This window comes from Pseudochaenichthys georgianus, unplaced genomic scaffold (genome assembly GCF_902827115.2).
Source record: "Pseudochaenichthys georgianus unplaced genomic scaffold, fPseGeo1.2 scaffold_820_arrow_ctg1, whole genome shotgun sequence".
Taxonomy (NCBI): Eukaryota; Metazoa; Chordata; class Actinopteri; order Perciformes; family Channichthyidae; genus Pseudochaenichthys; species Pseudochaenichthys georgianus.
This window is the reverse complement of record NW_027263368.1, coordinates 6,422-25,000: the sequence shown is the minus strand read 5'-3', so window position 1 is coordinate 25,000 and position 18,579 is coordinate 6,422. Positions and strand designations below refer to the sequence as shown.

General features: G+C 48.0%; 1 protein-coding gene across 1 annotated transcript in view; it reads right to left on the bottom strand.

Annotated features, from left to right (window-relative positions):
• LOC117444468 (far upstream element-binding protein 3-like) overlaps positions 1 to 16,729 on the bottom strand; it is a gene marked incomplete at its 5' end in the record, with an annotated part of 25,956 nt that extends 9,227 nt beyond the window's left edge. The window contains 8 exons of the mRNA XM_034080018.1: positions 2,508 to 2,646; positions 5,259 to 5,359; positions 6,022 to 6,124; positions 6,250 to 6,351; positions 11,563 to 11,661; positions 11,988 to 12,153; positions 12,505 to 12,562; positions 16,658 to 16,729. Coding sequence (XP_033935909.1) covers positions 2,508 to 2,646; positions 5,259 to 5,359; positions 6,022 to 6,124; positions 6,250 to 6,351; positions 11,563 to 11,661; positions 11,988 to 12,153; positions 12,505 to 12,562; positions 16,658 to 16,729 — 840 coding nt within the window. The remainder of the gene's footprint in view (positions 1 to 2,507; positions 2,647 to 5,258; positions 5,360 to 6,021; positions 6,125 to 6,249; positions 6,352 to 11,562; positions 11,662 to 11,987; positions 12,154 to 12,504; positions 12,563 to 16,657) is intronic.
• Positions 16,730 to 18,579: the final 1,850 nt, after the last annotated feature.

Genomic DNA, 18,579 nt, shown 5'->3' with positions numbered 1-18,579 from the left:
ACTTCACGTCACCACCGCTAAGCTAAAGGAGGCTAATGTTGGGCTGTAAAGGAACTACAGCACGGTCACATGACTTCACGTCACCACCGCTAAGCTAAAGGTGGCTATACAATATTTTAAAATCTCTTGAGCTTGAGATACTGCAACACTAGGGCGTAGAACAAGCCGGTTCCAAATTGAATTAAGAAAAGTAAAGTTGTATGTAGGGGTGCAACAACTAATCGACTTAATCGATTAAAATCGATTACCAAATTAGTTGCCAACTAATTCAGTCGTCGATTCGTTGGTGACGTCATCACGTGTGTTTTACGCCCCGTTAAGCTCTAACTTTATTGGTCTTTGTATCGGTACTGGAGACATTTAAAAAATATATGTCATGTAGTATTGCTACAAAGACATTATATCGCAGTCTGAGTGTCGCCAACTCGTTTCTAATATGCAAAAAGGCAAGCAAATGCGTCTATGATGTATTTTCGATCTGTCTCTCCCCCGCCTGCTTGCGAGGGGGCGGGGCAGTTTACACACGGGCAGCTGCAACATGCAGCAACACACACACGTGGGAGATGGCGGAGAGAACGCACTCCGAGGTGGTTCAACTTTACCCGTCTCGATGTGGAGAATGCTCGTTACCAAAAGTGGAATAAGAGTTTAGCATGTAAGGGCGGTAACACGAGCTATTTGTCTAAACATTTAGCAAAAGTGCTCCACATCCAGACGGAGGAATGCACCGGGTTCCACTGTCTCTCCAGCAGCTCTGTAGCCCCGTCCACGAGGAACGTGTCCACGTCAGGTGTTCTGTATGCTAGCAGCAACACACGGAGCTAACTACATTATACAAACATAATGATTAGAGGAAACAGAGTTATTTGCGGACTTTTTGTGACAGAGCCTTCAGTGTGGCACCCCCCACCCTCTGGAACTCTCTCCCCCCCCCCCCGAAATCCGCAGCGCCCCAACCCTGGGCATTTTCAAAAAAGCCCTCAAAACGCACCTTTTCACCAAGGCTCCACTGTATAGTTAGTTTAATAGGTTTATTTTTTCCGCTACTTCCCCCCCCCACCCCCTTAACCTGTCTGCCTTTTTTCCCCTACTCCCCCCCCCTACCCGACTTGTAAAGCGACCTTGGGTTTCCTGAAAGGCGCTATAAAAATATTATATATTATTATTATTTAGTTTGTTAAAGTTTCAGCTATTCTGTTTACAGTTCTGTCATCAGATTATTTAACACGATTTGTTAAAACACTGTTGTTTCTTTTGATGTGAAATATTATTTATTTAATTTGAATAAAAAGCAATGTTAGTTTTGTTCACAATTTAAGTTATTTCAATAATATATGTATTTTGGAATCAAGTATTCATCTTTATTGTCTTCATTGCTAGTTTCCACATGCCTAAAGCAACCTGAGGCTACATCTAAAAGTTGATGGCTAAATCAGAGCGCTTGAGAAATCGTGCAAGGCAGACAGTAATAGTCCGAATAGTCGATTAATCGTTTCATTAATGGATAGATTAATCGATTATCAAATGAGTCGTTTGTTGCAGCCCTATTGTAGGAGATACAGAGCAGAAAAGGTGGTTTACGCTGCGTTGGCGTCGGGCCTGCAGAAGCCCGTGTGCTCCTGGAGACGTGCAGCCTGGAAGAAGGGGCTTTAACCCTTTCAAAGAAAACAACAAAGGCGAACAGCAAGCCCCGCTCTTTATCTACTTAAAAACCGCTGAAGAACATCAGCCATTCATCGCTGTGTGTGTTTGGAGGTCAAGAGGGTCGAGCAGCAGCTTTCAAAATAAAAGACACAAAAAGAAACAGAAATGTCAAGTGCCCGACGTTTAGACACCATATGGTCTGTTTCTGTGCGTCTGGTGCCCCATTGTTAGAGGAGACCTTCTATTGGACAATGCTCATGAATCTCTCTCTCTCACACACACACACACACACACACACACACACACACACACACACACACACACACACACACACACACACACACACACACACACACACACACACACACACACACACACACACACACACACACACACACACACACACACACACACACACACACACACACACACACACACACACACACACACGGGAACACACACTTTTTCTCTTCAGAAACCTCTCACAGATCGAGCTCATAAAAACTCCATCAACAGCTCGTTGAGATTAAATAAGAAACAATGACTCGGAGGAGGAGGAGGAGGAGGAGGAGGAGGAGGAGGAGGAGGAGGCTTTACATGAGTCAGTCTGGAAGTCAATGGTTTCTGAATATCTTTAAAGTAACAAGCTGAAGAGATTTTAACATCGTCACAAAGTGTGTTGAGGTTCTCCTGATTAACGAACGTCTGTTTCACGCGGAGATGGTTTTCTGAGATAATCAAACAGAGGAATCCTATTGGACCAGAGAGATTCTGCCTTCAGGGACATGACATATAAAAAGTGTTGGATCAGAACCAATGAAAAGCCACCTGACCTCCTGTTTACACTGAGGCAGGTTTCTTACCTTTGCCGATGACCAGCCCGCACTTGTCGGCGGGGATGGTGTATGTCACTTCCTGTAGCGGCCCGGGGGATCCCATCGTCCAATCACCACGGCCCCTGATCCTGCCGCTGCGCAGCGCCGAGCCGAACCCGTCACGCTCCTGCACATTACACATAATTACACTTTAACTTTCGATGCAGACTTTGTCATTTTCTGACAATATTCAAAAACATCATAATTCGAAAAAGAAAGTCTGAATTCTGTCTTTTTATCAGAACTAAAGAAAAGGCGTTTTTTTAAAGAGACATTTTTCCCCCTGAAAGTCTCAGAATTAATAAAAAATAAATCTCGAGTTTTTTCTTCTGAAAATCTCAGAAATCCAAAAAAGATCAGTATTTTTTTTCTTAGATTTTTAGGAAATATCTGACTTTTTTTTTCAATCAAAAAATGTTTCCTGAAAATACTTTTATTTAATTATTTTGTTCTGGAAAAAAAAGTCTGAATTCTGTCTTTTTTATCAGAACTAAAGAAATCTCAGAATTCCAAATATTCCAACCAAACACATTCTCCTAAACATGCCGCTCTATTTAAGCTGCCAGGTCTTCCTGCCTCTGCCTCGTAATGCTGCTGCCGCTCCACCCCCAGCTTCCACCCCACCACCACCCCAGCTTCCATCCCACCACCGCCCCAGCTCCAGCCTCACCCCAGCTCCACCCCCAGCTTCCATCCCACCACCACCCCAGCTTCCATCCCACCACCACCCCAGCTCCACCCCCAGCTTCAGCCCCACCACCGCCCCAGCTCCAGCCTCACCCCAGCTCCCGCCCCAGCTTCCGCCCCAGCTCCCGCCCCAGCTTCACCCCCAGCTTCCATCCCACCACCACCCCAGCTCCAGCCTCACCCCAGCTCCACCCCCAGCTTCCATCCCACCACCACCCCAGCTCCCGCCCCAGCTTCACCCCCAGCTTCCATCCCACCACCACCCCAGCTTCCATCCCACCACCACCCCAGCTCCAGCCTCACCCCAGCTTCGCCCCCAGCTTCCGCCCCAGCTCCGCCCCAGCTTCCGCCCCAGCTCCCGCCCCAGCTTCCACCCCCAGCTCCCGCCCCAGCTTCCGCCCCAGCCCCAGCTCCCGCCCCAGCCCCAGCTCCCGCCCCAGCTTCACCCCCAGCTTCCATCCCACCACCACCCCTAGCTTCCATCCCAGCTTCACCCCCAGCTTCCATCCCACCACCACCCCTAGCTTCCATCCCAGCTTCACCCCCAGCTTCCACCCCAGCTTCCATCCCACCACCGCCCCAGCTCCCCCCAGCTTCCACCCCAGCTTCCGCCCCAGCTTCCGCCCCAGCTTCCACCCCAGCTTCCACCCCAGCTCCGCCCAGCTTCCACCCCAGCTCCGCCCAGCTCCACCAGCTTCCATCCCACCACCGCCCCAGCTTCCATCCCACCACCGCCCCAGCTTCGCCCCCAGCTTCCACCCCAGCTCCGCCCAGCTTCCGCCCCAGCTTCCATCCCACCACCGCCCCAGCTCCCCCCAGCTTCCGCCCCAGCTTCCGCCCCAGCTTCCACCCCAGCTCCGCCCCAGCTCCCGCCCCAGCTCCCGCCCCAGCTTCCACCCCCAGCTCCCGCCCCAGCTTCCGCCCCAGCCCCAGCTCCCGCCCCAGCTTCACCCCCAGCTTCCATCCCACCACCACCCCTAGCTTCCATCCCAGCTTCACCCCCAGCTTCCACCCCAGCTTCCATCCCACCACCGCCCCAGCTCCCCCCAGCTTCCACCCCAGCTTCCGCCCCAGCTTCCACCCCAGCTCCGCCCAGCTTCCACCCCAGCTCCGCCCAGCTTCCACCCCAGCTTCCATCCCACCACCGCCCCAGCTTCCATCCCACCACCGCCCCAGCTTCGCCCCCAGCTTCCACCCCAGCTCCGCCCAGCTTCCGCCCCAGCTTCCATCCCACCACCGCCCCAGCTCCCCCCCCAGCTTCCACCCCAGCTCCGCCCAGCTTCCGCCCCAGCTTCCACCCCAGCTTCCATCCCACCACCGCCCCAGCTCCCCCCAGCTTCCACCCCAGCTTCCGCCCCAGCTTCACCCCCAGCTTCCACCCCAGCTCCGCCCAGCTTCCACCCCAGCTTCCATCCCACCACCGCCCCAGCTTCCATCCCACCACCGCCCCAGCTTCGCCCCCAGCTTCGCCCCCAGCTTCCACCCCAGCTCCGCCCAGCTTCCACCTGTAGGCTCGGGGATAGTTATCTAATCATCACTCAATGTTCTCTGTTCATCTGTGGGGTGATGAGGCCCGAGCCTAGACGCCAAACTTAAACTACATGCTGCTTCTAATAAACATATTAAGAAACACTGGAGTTGTCCCACTGAAATATATATATTTTAGTTTCCAGATTTTTTTTTTCCGTCAGGAAATGCCTGAATTCCGAAAAAGACGTGTTTTTGTTTTTTCAGATTTTTTTCTGAAAATGTCTGAATTCTAACTATTATCAGAATTGTTTGATCCAGGGAAATATATTTCAGTTGAATTCATTTAAACAAAAAGGTGCTGAATTTTCTTATTACGCATAAATAGTTTGAAAATCACCCTTTATGCCAAATCAAATGTGTGTGTGTCACCTGTGTGTGTGTGTGTGTGTGTGTGTGTGTGTGTGTGTGTGTGTGTGTCTGTCTCTGTGTCTGCGTGTGTGTGTTACCTGTGTGTCTGTGCATGTGTCACCTGTGTGTGTGTGTGTGTGTGTGTGTGTGTGTGTGTGTGTGTGTGTGTATTACCTGTGCGGTCTGGATCAGTTCATTGATCAGGTGCACGGCGTGCTGGCAGCGATCCGGTTGTCCCATCACCATGGCAACACGCTCCGGACTGATGCCGTCATCTGCAGCGAGAGGTCAGAGGTCAACAAGAGCCCTTAATCTGGATTATACTGGTTTAAAAAAACCACAGTAATCTGGATTCTCTGGTGGCAACAGACCACAGTAATCTGGATTATACTGGTGGCAACAGACCACAGTAATCTGGATTATACTGGTGGCAACAGACCACAGTAATCTGGATTCTCTGGTGGAAACAGACCACAGTAATCTGGATTATACTGGTGGCAACAGACCACAGTAATCTGGATTATACTGGTGGCAACAGACCTCAGTAATCTGGATTCTCTGGTGGGAACAGACCTCAGTAATCTGGATTCTCTGGTGGAAACAGACCTCAGTAATCTGGATTCTCTGGTGGCAACAGACCACAGTAATCTGGATTCTCTGGTGGTGACAGACCTCAGTAATCTGGATTCTCTGGTGGTGACAGACCTCAGTAATCTGGATTCTCTGGTGGCAACAGACCTCAGTAATCTGGATTCTCTGGTGGCAACAGACCACAGTAATCTGGATTCTCTGGTGGCAACAGACCTCAGTAATCTGGATTATACTGGTGGCAACAGACCTCAGTAATCTGGATTCTCTGGTGGCAACAGACCTCAGTAATCTGGATTCTCTGGTGGAAACAGACCTCAGTAATCTGGATTCTCTGGTGGAAACAGACCTGCTTTGAACTGGATCCTGACCCCGGCATCATTCTGGATCTTCTTAATCATCTCTCCGTTCCTGCCGATCACGATGCCCACAGCGAACCTGGGAACTGGAACCTGCAGAGAGACGGACTAGACATGAATGAAACTTTTAAAGAGTGACTCAAGAGAAATCGGACCCTTTTAAAAAAACATGCTAGCTGCTAACAGAAGCTAGCGAGGTGCGTTTGTTTGTGCCGTACGTCCAGACTGGCTCCTCCCAGACGGGCGCTGAAGTCGCTGCGTCCCGACCGGAAGTCTCCATCTTTCTCTCTGATCACCTCCAACACCAGCTCCCTCGCCGCCTGCAGAGGAGAGGGCAGACGCCATGGTGGATATTAGCACGGTCACATGACTTCACGTCACCACCGCTAAGCTAAAGGAACTACAGCACGGTCACATGACTTCACGTCACCACCGCTAAGCTAAAGGAGGCTAATGTTGGGCTATAAAGGAACTACAGCACGGTCACATGACTTCACGTCACCACCGCTAAGCTAAAGGCGGCTAATGTTGGGCTATAAAGGAACTACAGCACGGTCACATGACTTCACGTCACCACCGCTAAGCTAAAGGTGGCTAATGTTGGGCTATAAAGGAACTACAGCACGGTCACATGACTTCACGTCACCACCGCTAAGCTAAAGGAGGCTAATGTTGGGCTATAAAGGAACTACAGCACGGTCACATGACTTCACCTCACCACCGCTAAGCTAAAGGAGGCTAATGTTGGTCTATAAAGGAACTACAGCGCGGTCACATGACTTCACGTCACCACCGCTAAGCTAAAGGAGGCTAATGTTGGTCTATAAAGGAACTACAGCACGGTCACATGACTTCACGTCACCACCGCTAAGCTAAAGGTGGCTAATGTTGGGCTATAAAGGAACGACAGCGCGGTCACATGACTTCACGTCACCACCGCTAAGCTAAAGGTGGCTAATGTTGGGCTATAAAGGAACTACAGCGCGGTCACATGACTTCACGTCACCACCGCTAAGCTAAAGGAGGCTAATGTTGGGCTATAAAGGAACTACAGCACGGTCACATGACTTCACGTCACCACCGCTAAGCTAAAGGAGGCTAATGTTGGGCTATAAAGGAACTACAGCTAGGTCACATGACTTCACGTCACCACCGCTAAGCTAAAGGAGGCTAATGTTGGGCTATAAAGGAACTACAGCACGGTCACATGACTTCACGTCACCACTGCTAAGCTAAAGGAGGCTAATGTTGGGCTATAAAGGAACTACAGCACGGTCACATGACTTCACGTCACCACTGCTAAGCTAAAGGAGGCTAATGTTGGGCTATAAAGGAACTACAGCACGGTCACATGACTTCACGTCACCACCGCTAAGCTAAAGGAGGCTAATGTTGGGCTATAAAGGAACTACAGCACGGTCACATGACTTCACCTCACCACCGCTAAGCTAAAGGAGGCTAATGTTGGTCTATAAAGGAACTACAGCGCGGTCACATGACTTCACGTCACCACCGCTAAGCTAAAGGAGGCTAATGTTGGTCTATAAAGGAACTACAGCACGGTCACATGACTTCACGTCACCACCGCTAAGCTAAAGGTGGCTAATGTTGGGCTATAAAGAAACGACAGCGCGGTCACATGACTTCACTTCACCACCGCTAAGCTAAAGGTGGCTAATGTTGGGCTATAAAGGAACGACAGCGCGGTCACATGACTTCACGTCACCACCGCTAAGCTAAAGGAGGCTAATGTTGGGCTATAAAGGAACTACAGCGCGGTCACATGACTTCACGTCACCACCGCTAAGCTAAAGGAGGCTAATGTTGGGCTATAAAGGAACTACAGCACGGTCACATGACTTCACCACCGCTAAGCTAAAGGTGGCTAATGTTGGGCTATAAAGGAACTACCGCTAAGCTAAAGGTGGCTAATGTTGGGCTATAAAGGAACTACAGCACGGTCACATGACTTCACGTCACCACCGCTAAGCTAAAGGTGGCTAATGTTGGGCTATAGAGGAACTACAGCACGGTCACATGACTTCACGTCACCACCGCTAAGCTAATGGTGGCTAATGTTGTGCTATAAAGGAACTACAGCACGGTCACATGACTTCACGTCACCACCGCTAAGCTAAAGGAGGCTAATGTTGGGCTATAAAGGAACTACAGCACGGTCACATGACTTCACGTCACCACCGCTAAGCTAAAGGTGGCTAATGTTGGGCTATAAAGGAACTACAGCACGGTCACATGACTTCACGTCACCACCGCTAAGCTAAAGGAGGCTAATGTTGGGCTATAAAGGAACTACTGCACGGTCACATGACTTCACGTCACCACCGCTAAGCTAATGGTGGCTAATGTTGTGCTATAAAGGAACTACAGCACGGTCACATGACTTCACGTCACCACTGCTAAGCTAAAGGCGGCTAATGTTGGGCTATAAAGGAACTACAGCACGGTCACATGACTTCACGTCACCACCGCTAAGCTAAAGGCGGCTAATGTTGGGCTATAAAGGAACTACAGCACGGTCACATGACTTCACCACCGCTAAGCTAAAGGTGGCTAATGTTGGCCTATAAAGGAACTACAGCACGGTCACATGACTTCACGTCACCACCGCTAAGCTAAAGGAGGCTAATGTTGGGCTATAAAGGAACTACAGCACGGTCACATGACTTCACGTCACCACCGCTAAGCTAAAGGTGGCTAATGTTGGGCTATAAAGGAACTACAGCACGGTCACATGACTTCACGTCACCACCGCTAAGCTAAAGGCGGCTAATGTTGGGCTATAAAGGAACTACAGCACGGTCACATGACTTCACCACCGCTAAGCTAAAGGTGGCTAATGTTGGGCTATAAAGGAACTACAGCACGGTCACATGACTTCACGTCACCACCGCTAAGCTAAAGGTGGCTAATGTTGGGCTATAAAGGAACTACAGCACGGTCACATGACTTCACGTCACCACCGCTAAGCTAAAGGTGGCTAATGTTGGGCTATAAAGGAACTACAGCACGGTCACATGACTTCACGTCAACACCGCTAAGCTAAAGGAGGCTAATGTTGGGCTATAGAGGAACTACAGCACGGTCACATGACTTCACGTCACCACCGCTAAGCTAATGGTGGCTAATGTTGTGCTATAAAGGAACTACAGCACGGTCACATGACTTCACGTCACCACTGCTAAGCTAAAGGCGGCTAATGTTGGGCTATAAAGGAACTACAGCACGGTCACATGACTTCACGTCACCACCGCTAAGCTAAAGGCGGCTAATGTTGGGCTATAAAGGAACTACAGCACGGTCACATGACTTCACCACCGCTAAGCTAAAGGTGGCTAATGTTGGGCTATAAAGGAACTACCGCTAAGCTAAAGGTGGCTAATGTTGGGCTATAAAGGAACTACAGCACGGTCACATGACTTCACGTCACCACCGCTAAGCTAAAGGTGGCTAATGTTGGGCTATAGAGAGACTACAGCACGGTCACATGACTTCACGTCACCACCGCTAAGCTAATGGTGGCTAATGTTGTGCTATAAAGGAACTACAGCACGGTCACATGACTTCACGTCACCACCGCTAAGCTAAAGGAGGCTAATGTTGGGCTATAAAGGAACTACAGCACGGTCACATGACTTCACGTCACCACCGCTAAGCTAAAGGTGGCTAATGTTGGGCTATAAAGGAACTACAGCACGGTCACATGACTTCACGTCACCACCGCTAAGCTAAAGGAGGCTAATGTTGGGCTATAAAGGAACTACTGCACGGTCACATGACTTCACGTCACCACCGCTAAGCTAAAGGCGGCTAATGTTGGGCTATAAAGGAACTACAGCACGGTCACATGACTTCACCACCGCTAAGCTAAAGGTGGCTAATGTTGGGCTATAAAGGAACTATAGCACGGTCACATGACTTCACGTCTCCACCGCTAAGCTAAAGGAGGCTAATGATGGGCTATAAAGGAACTACAGCACGGTCACATGACTTCACGTCTCCACCGCTAAGCTAAAGGAGGCTAATGTTGGGCTATAAAGGAACTACAGCACGGTCACATGACTTCACGTCACCACCGCTAAGCTAAAGGAGGCTAATGTTGGGCTATAAAGGAACTACAGCACGGTCACATGACTTCACGTCACCACCGCTAAGCTAAAGGTGGCTAATGTTGGGCTATAAAGGAACTACAGCACGGTCACATGACTTCACCACCGCTAAGCTAAAGGTGGCTAATGTTGGGCTATAAAGGAACTACAGCACGGTCACATGACTTCACGTCACCACCGCTAAGCTAAAGGTGGCTAATGTTGGGCTATAAAGGAACTACAGCACGGTCACATGACTTCACCACCGCTAAGCTAAAGGTGGCTAATGTTGGGCTATAAAGGAACTACAGCACGGTCACATGACTTCACGTCTCCACCGCTAAGCTAAAGGAGGCTAATGTTGGGCTATAAAGGAACTACAGCACGGTCACATGACTTCACCACCGCTAAGCTAAAGGTGGCTAATGTTGGCCTATAAAGGAACTACAGCACGGTCACATGACTTCACGTCACCACCGCTAAGCTAAAGGAGGCTAATGTTGGGCTATAAAGGAACTACAGCACGGTCACATGACTTCACGTCACCACCGCTAAGCTAAAGGTGGCTAATGTTGGGCTATAAAGGAACTACAGCACGGTCACATGACTTCACCACCGCTAAGCTAAAGGTGGCTAATGTTGGGCTATAAAGGAACTACAGCACGGTCACATGACTTCACGTCACCACCGCTAAGCTAAAGGTGGCTAATGTTGGGCTATAAAGGACCTACAGCACGGTCACATGACTTCACGTCACCACCGCTAAGCTAAAGGTGGCTAATGTTGGGCTATAAAGGACCTACAGCACGGTCACATGACTTCACGTCACCACCGCTAAGCTAAAGGTGGCTAATGTTGGGCTATAAAGGACCTACAGCACGGTCACATGACTTCACGTCACCACCGCTAAGCTAAAGGTGGCTAATGTTGGGCTATAAAGGAACTACAGCACGGTCATATGACTTCACGTCACCAACGCTAAGCTAAAGGCGGCTAATGTTGGGCTATAAGGGAACTACAGCACGGTCACATGACTTCACGTCACCACCGCTAAGCTAAAGGAGGCTATTGTTGGGCTATAAAGGAACTACAGCACGGTCACATGACTTCACGTCACCACCGCTAAGCTAAAGGCGGCTAATGTTGGGTGTGATGACGTTTTCATTTAGACTCGTAGAACAAAACGTTAAAATCTCTTCAGCTTGTGTTTACCACAGACCTTATTTCAGGATAACAACCAAAAACACATTCAGAAAACCATTGACCTCCAGAGGAGACAGGAAGTGAGGAAATGCTGAGTCATGCTGGGGTTTTAGTAGTCAATACCGCAACTACCCGATTTTGACCAAGACAGACGTGAGGAGTCTCAACTTCGCACAAACTCGTTCTTGATATTGGTGTGTGTGTGTGTGTGTGTGTTATTACCTGCACTTTGTACGGGTCTCCAGAGATGCGCAGAGGTTTGTCGGCTCCTGTCGGCATCGGCCCGTCCTGAATCATCATCATCTTTACCCCGGCTCGCTCCTGAGAGACACACACACACACACACACACACACACACACACACACACACACACACACACACACACCACACACACACACACACACACACACACCACACACACACACACACACACACACACACACACACACACACACACACACACACACACACACACACACACACACACACACACACACACACACACACACTTGAGCTCTTTTGCAATATATACTTTTTTCGATTTAGGGCTTCTGAAAAGGAAGTGTGAACTCTTGTAAACATTTTGATGTGTGTGTCTCTCTGTGTGTCTCTGTGTGTGTGTGTGTGTGTGTGTGTGTGTACGTACCTGCAGCTGTTTGATGGTGTCGCCCCCCCTCCCGATCACCAGCCCCACCTTGCTGGCGGGGATCAGCATCTCCTGCACCGACGCGCCTCCTTCTCCTCCGTCTCCGTGAAACCCAGGACCGTTCCTGCAGCGCTCCACGATCTGAACCAGGAGACGCTTCGCCTGCCTACACACACACACACACACACACACACACACACACACACACACACACACACACACACACACACACACACACACACACACACACACACACACACACACACACACACACACACACACACACACACACACACACACACACACACACACACACACACACACACACACACACACACACACACACACACACACACACACACACACACACACACACACACACACACACACACACACACACACACACACACACACACACACACACACACACACACACACCATTAAACAGGTACGTTGTGCCCTTCTGTGAAATCCTGATCATTGTTTTTAAAAAGAGCACGAACATAAAGAAACTCACTCGATGCTCTCTGGAGTTCCAGTCAGGGAACAGGGCCGCTCCATCAGACCTCCGCTGTCTGCGCGCACACACACACACACACAATACTTAATTACATGCATGTTTTCCACGTGTTGCTAATTAACTTCCTTAAAGCCAAACTGAACGGTGTATCCATAGAAACGAGACATCAATCAACACAAACCGCAACAAGCTGTCGCTGACTGATCAAACTAAAATGGGTGTGTGTGTGTGTGTGTGTGTGTATCAATCAATCAATCAATCAATGTTTATTTATATAGCCCAATATCACAAATGTTACATTTGTCTCAGTGGTCTTCACAGTGTGTACAGAATATCAGTATGACAATACGACACCCTCTGTCCTCAGACCCTCTGTCCTTAGACCCTCTGTCCTCAGACCCTATGTCCTCAGACCCTCTGTCCTTAGACCCTCTGTCCTCAGACCCTCTGTCCTCAGACCCTCTGTCCTCAGACCCTATGTCCTCAGACCCTATGTCCTCAGACCCTATGTCCTCAGACCCTCTGTCCTCAGACCCTCTGTCCTCAGACCCTCTGTCCTCAGACCCTATGTCCTCAGACCCTATGTCCTCAGACCCTATGTCCTCAGACCCTATGTCCTCAGACCCTCTGTCCTTAGACCCTCTGTCCTTAGACCCTCACATCGTACAAGGAAAAACTTCCAAAGAAAACCCAGTTTAAAGGGAAAAATGGGTGTATGTATGTAGGTGTGTGTGTGTGTGTGTGTGTGTGTGTGTGGTGTGTGAGTATGTGTGTGAGTATGTAGGTGTGTGTGTGTGTTGTGTGTGTGTGTGTGTGTGAGTGTGTGTGTGTGTGTGAGTATGTAGGTGTGTGTGTGTCTGTGAGTGTGTGAGTGTGTGAGTATGTGTGTGTGTGAGTCTGTGAGTCTGTGAGTGTGTGTGTGTGTGTGTGGTGTGTGTGTGTGTGTGTGTGTGTGTGTGTGTGTGTGTGTGTGTGTGTGTGTGTGTGTGTGTGTGTGTGTGTGTGTGTGTGATCGGAGCCGATCACGTGATTTTCCAAAAATCGGGGATCGGGATTTCTTTTTTTTTATATATTTTTTTAATTTATTTAATGTTACAAAACAAAAGTGTTCACGTCTTAAAGTCATCCTGAGGACTTAGCTTTGGTTTCAAATGACTCAACATCATGCATGTGTTGCTTCCTTTGGGCTTGTGTTCAGACCTGGTTGCTTAGTTCTCTCAAAGCAACAGAGTGGGCGCAGTGTCTCATGGCAGCAGCAAGCTAACGAGAGGCTACGTTCAGCTGGTGACTCGGGAGTCGGGACGGAGAAAATGTCAGGAGTTTGGAAGTATTATGAAATTGAAAGCGAACAACCGACACTTTCAGAGGCTTTCAAAAGGAAAGAGAAACTGCCCCAGAACAGAGAGAAGGCCAAACAATAACAGCCAGATAGCTGAACTCATCGCGTTGGATGACCAGCCGTTATCTGTTACCTTTGTTTTCTCTTAACGCATTGCATAAAGATCGGATCGGGAAAAATCGGTATCGGCAGATTGTCAAAATCAAATGATCGGAATCGGATCGGGAGCAAAAAAAGGTGATCGGGACATCCCTAGTGTGTGTGTGTGTGTGTGTGTGTGTGTGTGTGTGTGTGAGTCTCTGTGTGTGAGTGTGTGTGTGTGTGTGAGAGTGAGTGAGTGAGTGAGTGAGTGAGTGAGTGAGTGAGTGAGTGAGTGAGTGAGTGAGTGAGTGAGTGAGTGAGTGAGTGAGTGAGTGTGTGTGTGTGTGTGTGTGTATAAAGCTTTAACACTAGACTGCTAGGGCTCTGCGTTTTGGAAAACAGTTTCCATTGTGATAATTAAATGGTGTTATTTCGACTTACAGCATATTCAACTGCAGGAGAGGACGACAACATGACGTAAACAACAACATGACGTAAACAACAACTACAGGAGGGAGTTCTAGAAAGATATAGTCTGGGTTCTGCGTCTCTCCTGTTTGTAAGATATATAAATCACATGACGCCCGTAAAGAAGATGTCTCCTGACGTAAACAACAACGTGACGTAAACAACAACGTGACGTAAACAAGATGTTTCCTGACCTAAACAACAACGTGACGTAAACAACAACGTGACGTAAACAACAACGTGACGTAAACAAGATGTCTCCTGTCGTAAACAACAACGTGAAGTAAACAAGATGTCTCCTGACGTAAACAAGATGTCTCCTGATGTAAACAACAACGTGACGTAAACAAGATCTCTCCTGACGTAAACAAGATGTCTCCTGACGTAAACAAGATGTCTCCTGTTGTAAACAACAACGTGACGTAAACAAGATGTCTCCTGGCGTAAACAAGATGTCTCCTGTCGTAAACAACAACGTGACGTAAACAACAACGTGACGTAAACAAGATGTTTCCTGACCTAAACAACAACGTGACGTAAACAACAACGTGACGTAAACAACAACGTGACGTAAACAACAACGTGACGTAAACAACAACGTGACGTAAACAAGATGTCTCCTGTCGTAAACAACAACGTGAAGTAAACAAGATGTCGCCTGACGTAAACAAGATGTCTCCTGATGTAAACAACAACGTGACGTAAACAAGATCTCTCCTGACGTAAACAAGATGTCTCCTGACGTAAACAAGATGTCTCCTGTTGTAAACAACAACGTGACGTAAACAAGATGTCTCCTGGCGTAAACAAGATGTCTCCTGTCGTAAACAACAACGTGACGTAAACAAGATGTCTCCTGACGTAAACAACATGACGTAAACAAGATGTCTACTGTCGTAAACAACAACGTGACGTAAACAAGATATCTCCTGACGTAAACAAGATGTCTCCTCACGTAAACAACAACGTGACGTAAACAACAACGTGACGTAAACAACAGCGTGACGTAAACAAGATGTCTCCTGTCGTAAACAACAACGTGACGTAAACAAGATGTCTCCTGACGTAAACAACAACGTGACGTAACCAAGATCTCTCCTGACGTAAACAAGATGTCTCCTGACGTAAACAACAACGTGACGTAAACAAGATGTCTCCTGTTGTAAACAACTTGACGTAAACAAGATGTCTCCTGACGTAAACAACATGACGTAAACAAGATGTCTACTGTAGTAAACAACAACGTGACGTAAACAAGATATCTCCTGACGTAAACAAGATGTCTCCTGACGTAAACAACAACGTGACGTAAACAACGTGACATAAACAACAACGTGACGTAAACAACAACGTGACGTAAACAACAACGTGACGTAAACAAGATGTCTCCTGACGTAAACAAAATGTTTCCTGACGTAAACAACAACGTGACGTAAACAACAACAACGTGACGTAAACAACAACGTGGCGTAAACAACAACGTGGCGTAAACAACCACGTGGCGTAAACAACCACGTGGCGTAAACAACCACGTGACGTAAACAACCACCTGGCGTAAACAACCACGTGGCGTAAACAACGTGACGTAAACAAGATGTCTCCTGACGTAAACAAGATGTCTCCTTTCGTAAACAACAACGTGACGTAAACAAGATCTCTCCTGTCGTAAACAACAACATGACGTAAACAAGATCTCTCCAGACGTAAACAAGATGTCTCCTGACGTAAACAACAACGTGGCGTAAACAAGATCTCTCCTGTCGTAAACAACAACATGACGTAAACAAGATCTCTCCAGACGTAAACAAGATGTCTCCTGACGTAACAACCACTTGGCGTAAACAACCACGTGGCGTAAACAACCACGTGGCGTAAACAAGCTCTCTCCTGACGTAAACAACAACATGACGTAAACAACAACTACATGAGAGAGGGGGTTCTAGAAAGATATAGTCTGGGTTCTGTGTCTCTGATCTTGTTTATAAGATATATAAATCACATGACTCCCGTAAACAAGATGTCTCCTGACGTAAACAACAACGTGACGTAAACAACAACGTGACGTAAACAACAACGTGGCGTCGGAGCTCCGTAAAGGCAGAGCTGTCTCTGCGTCTGACGCTCAGATTTCTGAGGAACAGGAAAGTAGTTTTCTGGCATCACTTTAAGGGTAAAATCTGCGTTTGGGTCTGAGGGCGCGGCGCTCCCGTTACCCCCTGATCTGCGAGATGAGAGAGAAGCGTTTCCTTCACGCGGACTGACCTGCAGCGATCTGGATCTTGCAGCCGGACTCCAGCTGGATCCTGGTGATCTGCTCCCCGCCTCGTCCGATAACTGCAGGAGAGACGCATCATATTAATACATTGGGTCTGTAGCGCTTTCCTAATGCTCAAAGACGCTTTCCCGCAGGCCCTTCCTGCAGCGGTCAGACTATACAACCAGCCCCGCCCCGAGCAGACCCCCCCCCTACACTCACCACAACACAGACTATATCACCCCTTGCTGCTAAATACCAATCAACATGTGCTATATACACGTTATATACATAAGCCATTAATAACTGTAATATATACCTGGCTGCTAAATCCTAAGAAGTGCTACAGGATTCGTATTTTTTATTTTATTTTTTTATATTATATTTCCATTATATCTTAACGTAGTACTTTTTTCTTAACGCAGGTAACGCTAAGCTGTCTGTGGCTCTGTCCGGCTGTAACGATGCACGTGTCCCCTCTGTGGGACTGATACAGGGATTCTGATTTACATGAAATGTCAGATGCTTCAAGTTAGCCGTGCACATACCCATCCTGCAGGTATAATGCTCTACTCGTTTCCATCAAGGTCCTTCATATTTATACTTTACATAGACGCAAGGACAATACAACTTCTACAAGCGTTCATCATGGAGAGAGCGCCTTTTGAGCAGGTTGCATGTGAGGCGCGTATCAATAGGTTCAAGGTCCTTCATTTAGTCGTGCGAACATAGCTACAGTGCCGTTATGCCGATGGAAATCTTGTGTAGCAGGCTTCTCCAACAGAGCCACACAAAACACAGAAAAATAGAGTGTTAAAAGCATAGACAGATATATAGATAGAGGGATAGATATGTAGGTAGGCAGGTAGTTAGGTAGGTAGGCAGATAAGCAGGCAGGTAGGTAGGTAGGTAGTAGGGCTGTCCCGAATACCATTTTTCGGGCTCCGGATATTCGGTAGTAATCAGCAGCGAATATTCGGTGCGGAGAGATTTCTATTTTTTTTTAATACATTTTTTTTCCACATTTTTTTTTTCCCCCCAAAAGGTTTCATAACACGCTCCGAATCCGAGACACCTGACAACACGCTGTTAAGCAGAAGCGCAGAAAGAGCATACTATTACGATGTATATGTATTTATTGTCTCAGTACTCGCAAACATTACAACGAAATGTGTCCTCTGCATTTAACCCAGCGCAGCACCCGGGGACCACATCTGGTTCCACATTCCGTCTATAACATTTTACAACCTGAACAGTCAACAAAGATACAAAACACATATTTCAGCTGCCAGCTTCATGTTGCTGGCATTGTCGTGGACAGCGGCTACTCGCTTATAATTCGGAATGGCAAAGGCGTCCGCCACTTCTCCAAGCTGTTCTGCAATATTTACTCCCGTATGGTTTACTTCCATTACTTTGGTTTCCAAAACAAAGTTACAGAGTTTCCACTCGCGAGTTATGAAATGACAGGTGACAGCCATATACGCCTCCATACGCACCGAGGTGGTCCAAATGTCCGTTGTAAAACGTACGGCAGTTGAGTTTTCAATCTGAGTTACAATTTGGTCTCGGTGATCGCTGTACTTCAGAGACATGGCATCTAAAATACTGGAGCGTTTGGGGGACAGTGTAGCCGGGCTCCATCTTCTTCATTCATTTTCTGAAGCCTTCGCCTTCGACTATGTAAATGGGTCTCATATCCATAGCGATGAAATCTACTATGGCATCTGTTATCTCTATCTTTCTTTTCTCCGTTATCGTTTTTTTTAACTGTAGGGTCTGCTGTATTGTTGAGGATGTTGATGGCTGGGATGCGTGGGGATGCACCTATGGCCACAATGTATTATTAGGCTGAGCTACTCAACTTTATGCCAATAATTGCCTTAGCCCCAGATGTTCCCACATTACTCCTATTATTTTCACTATTCTG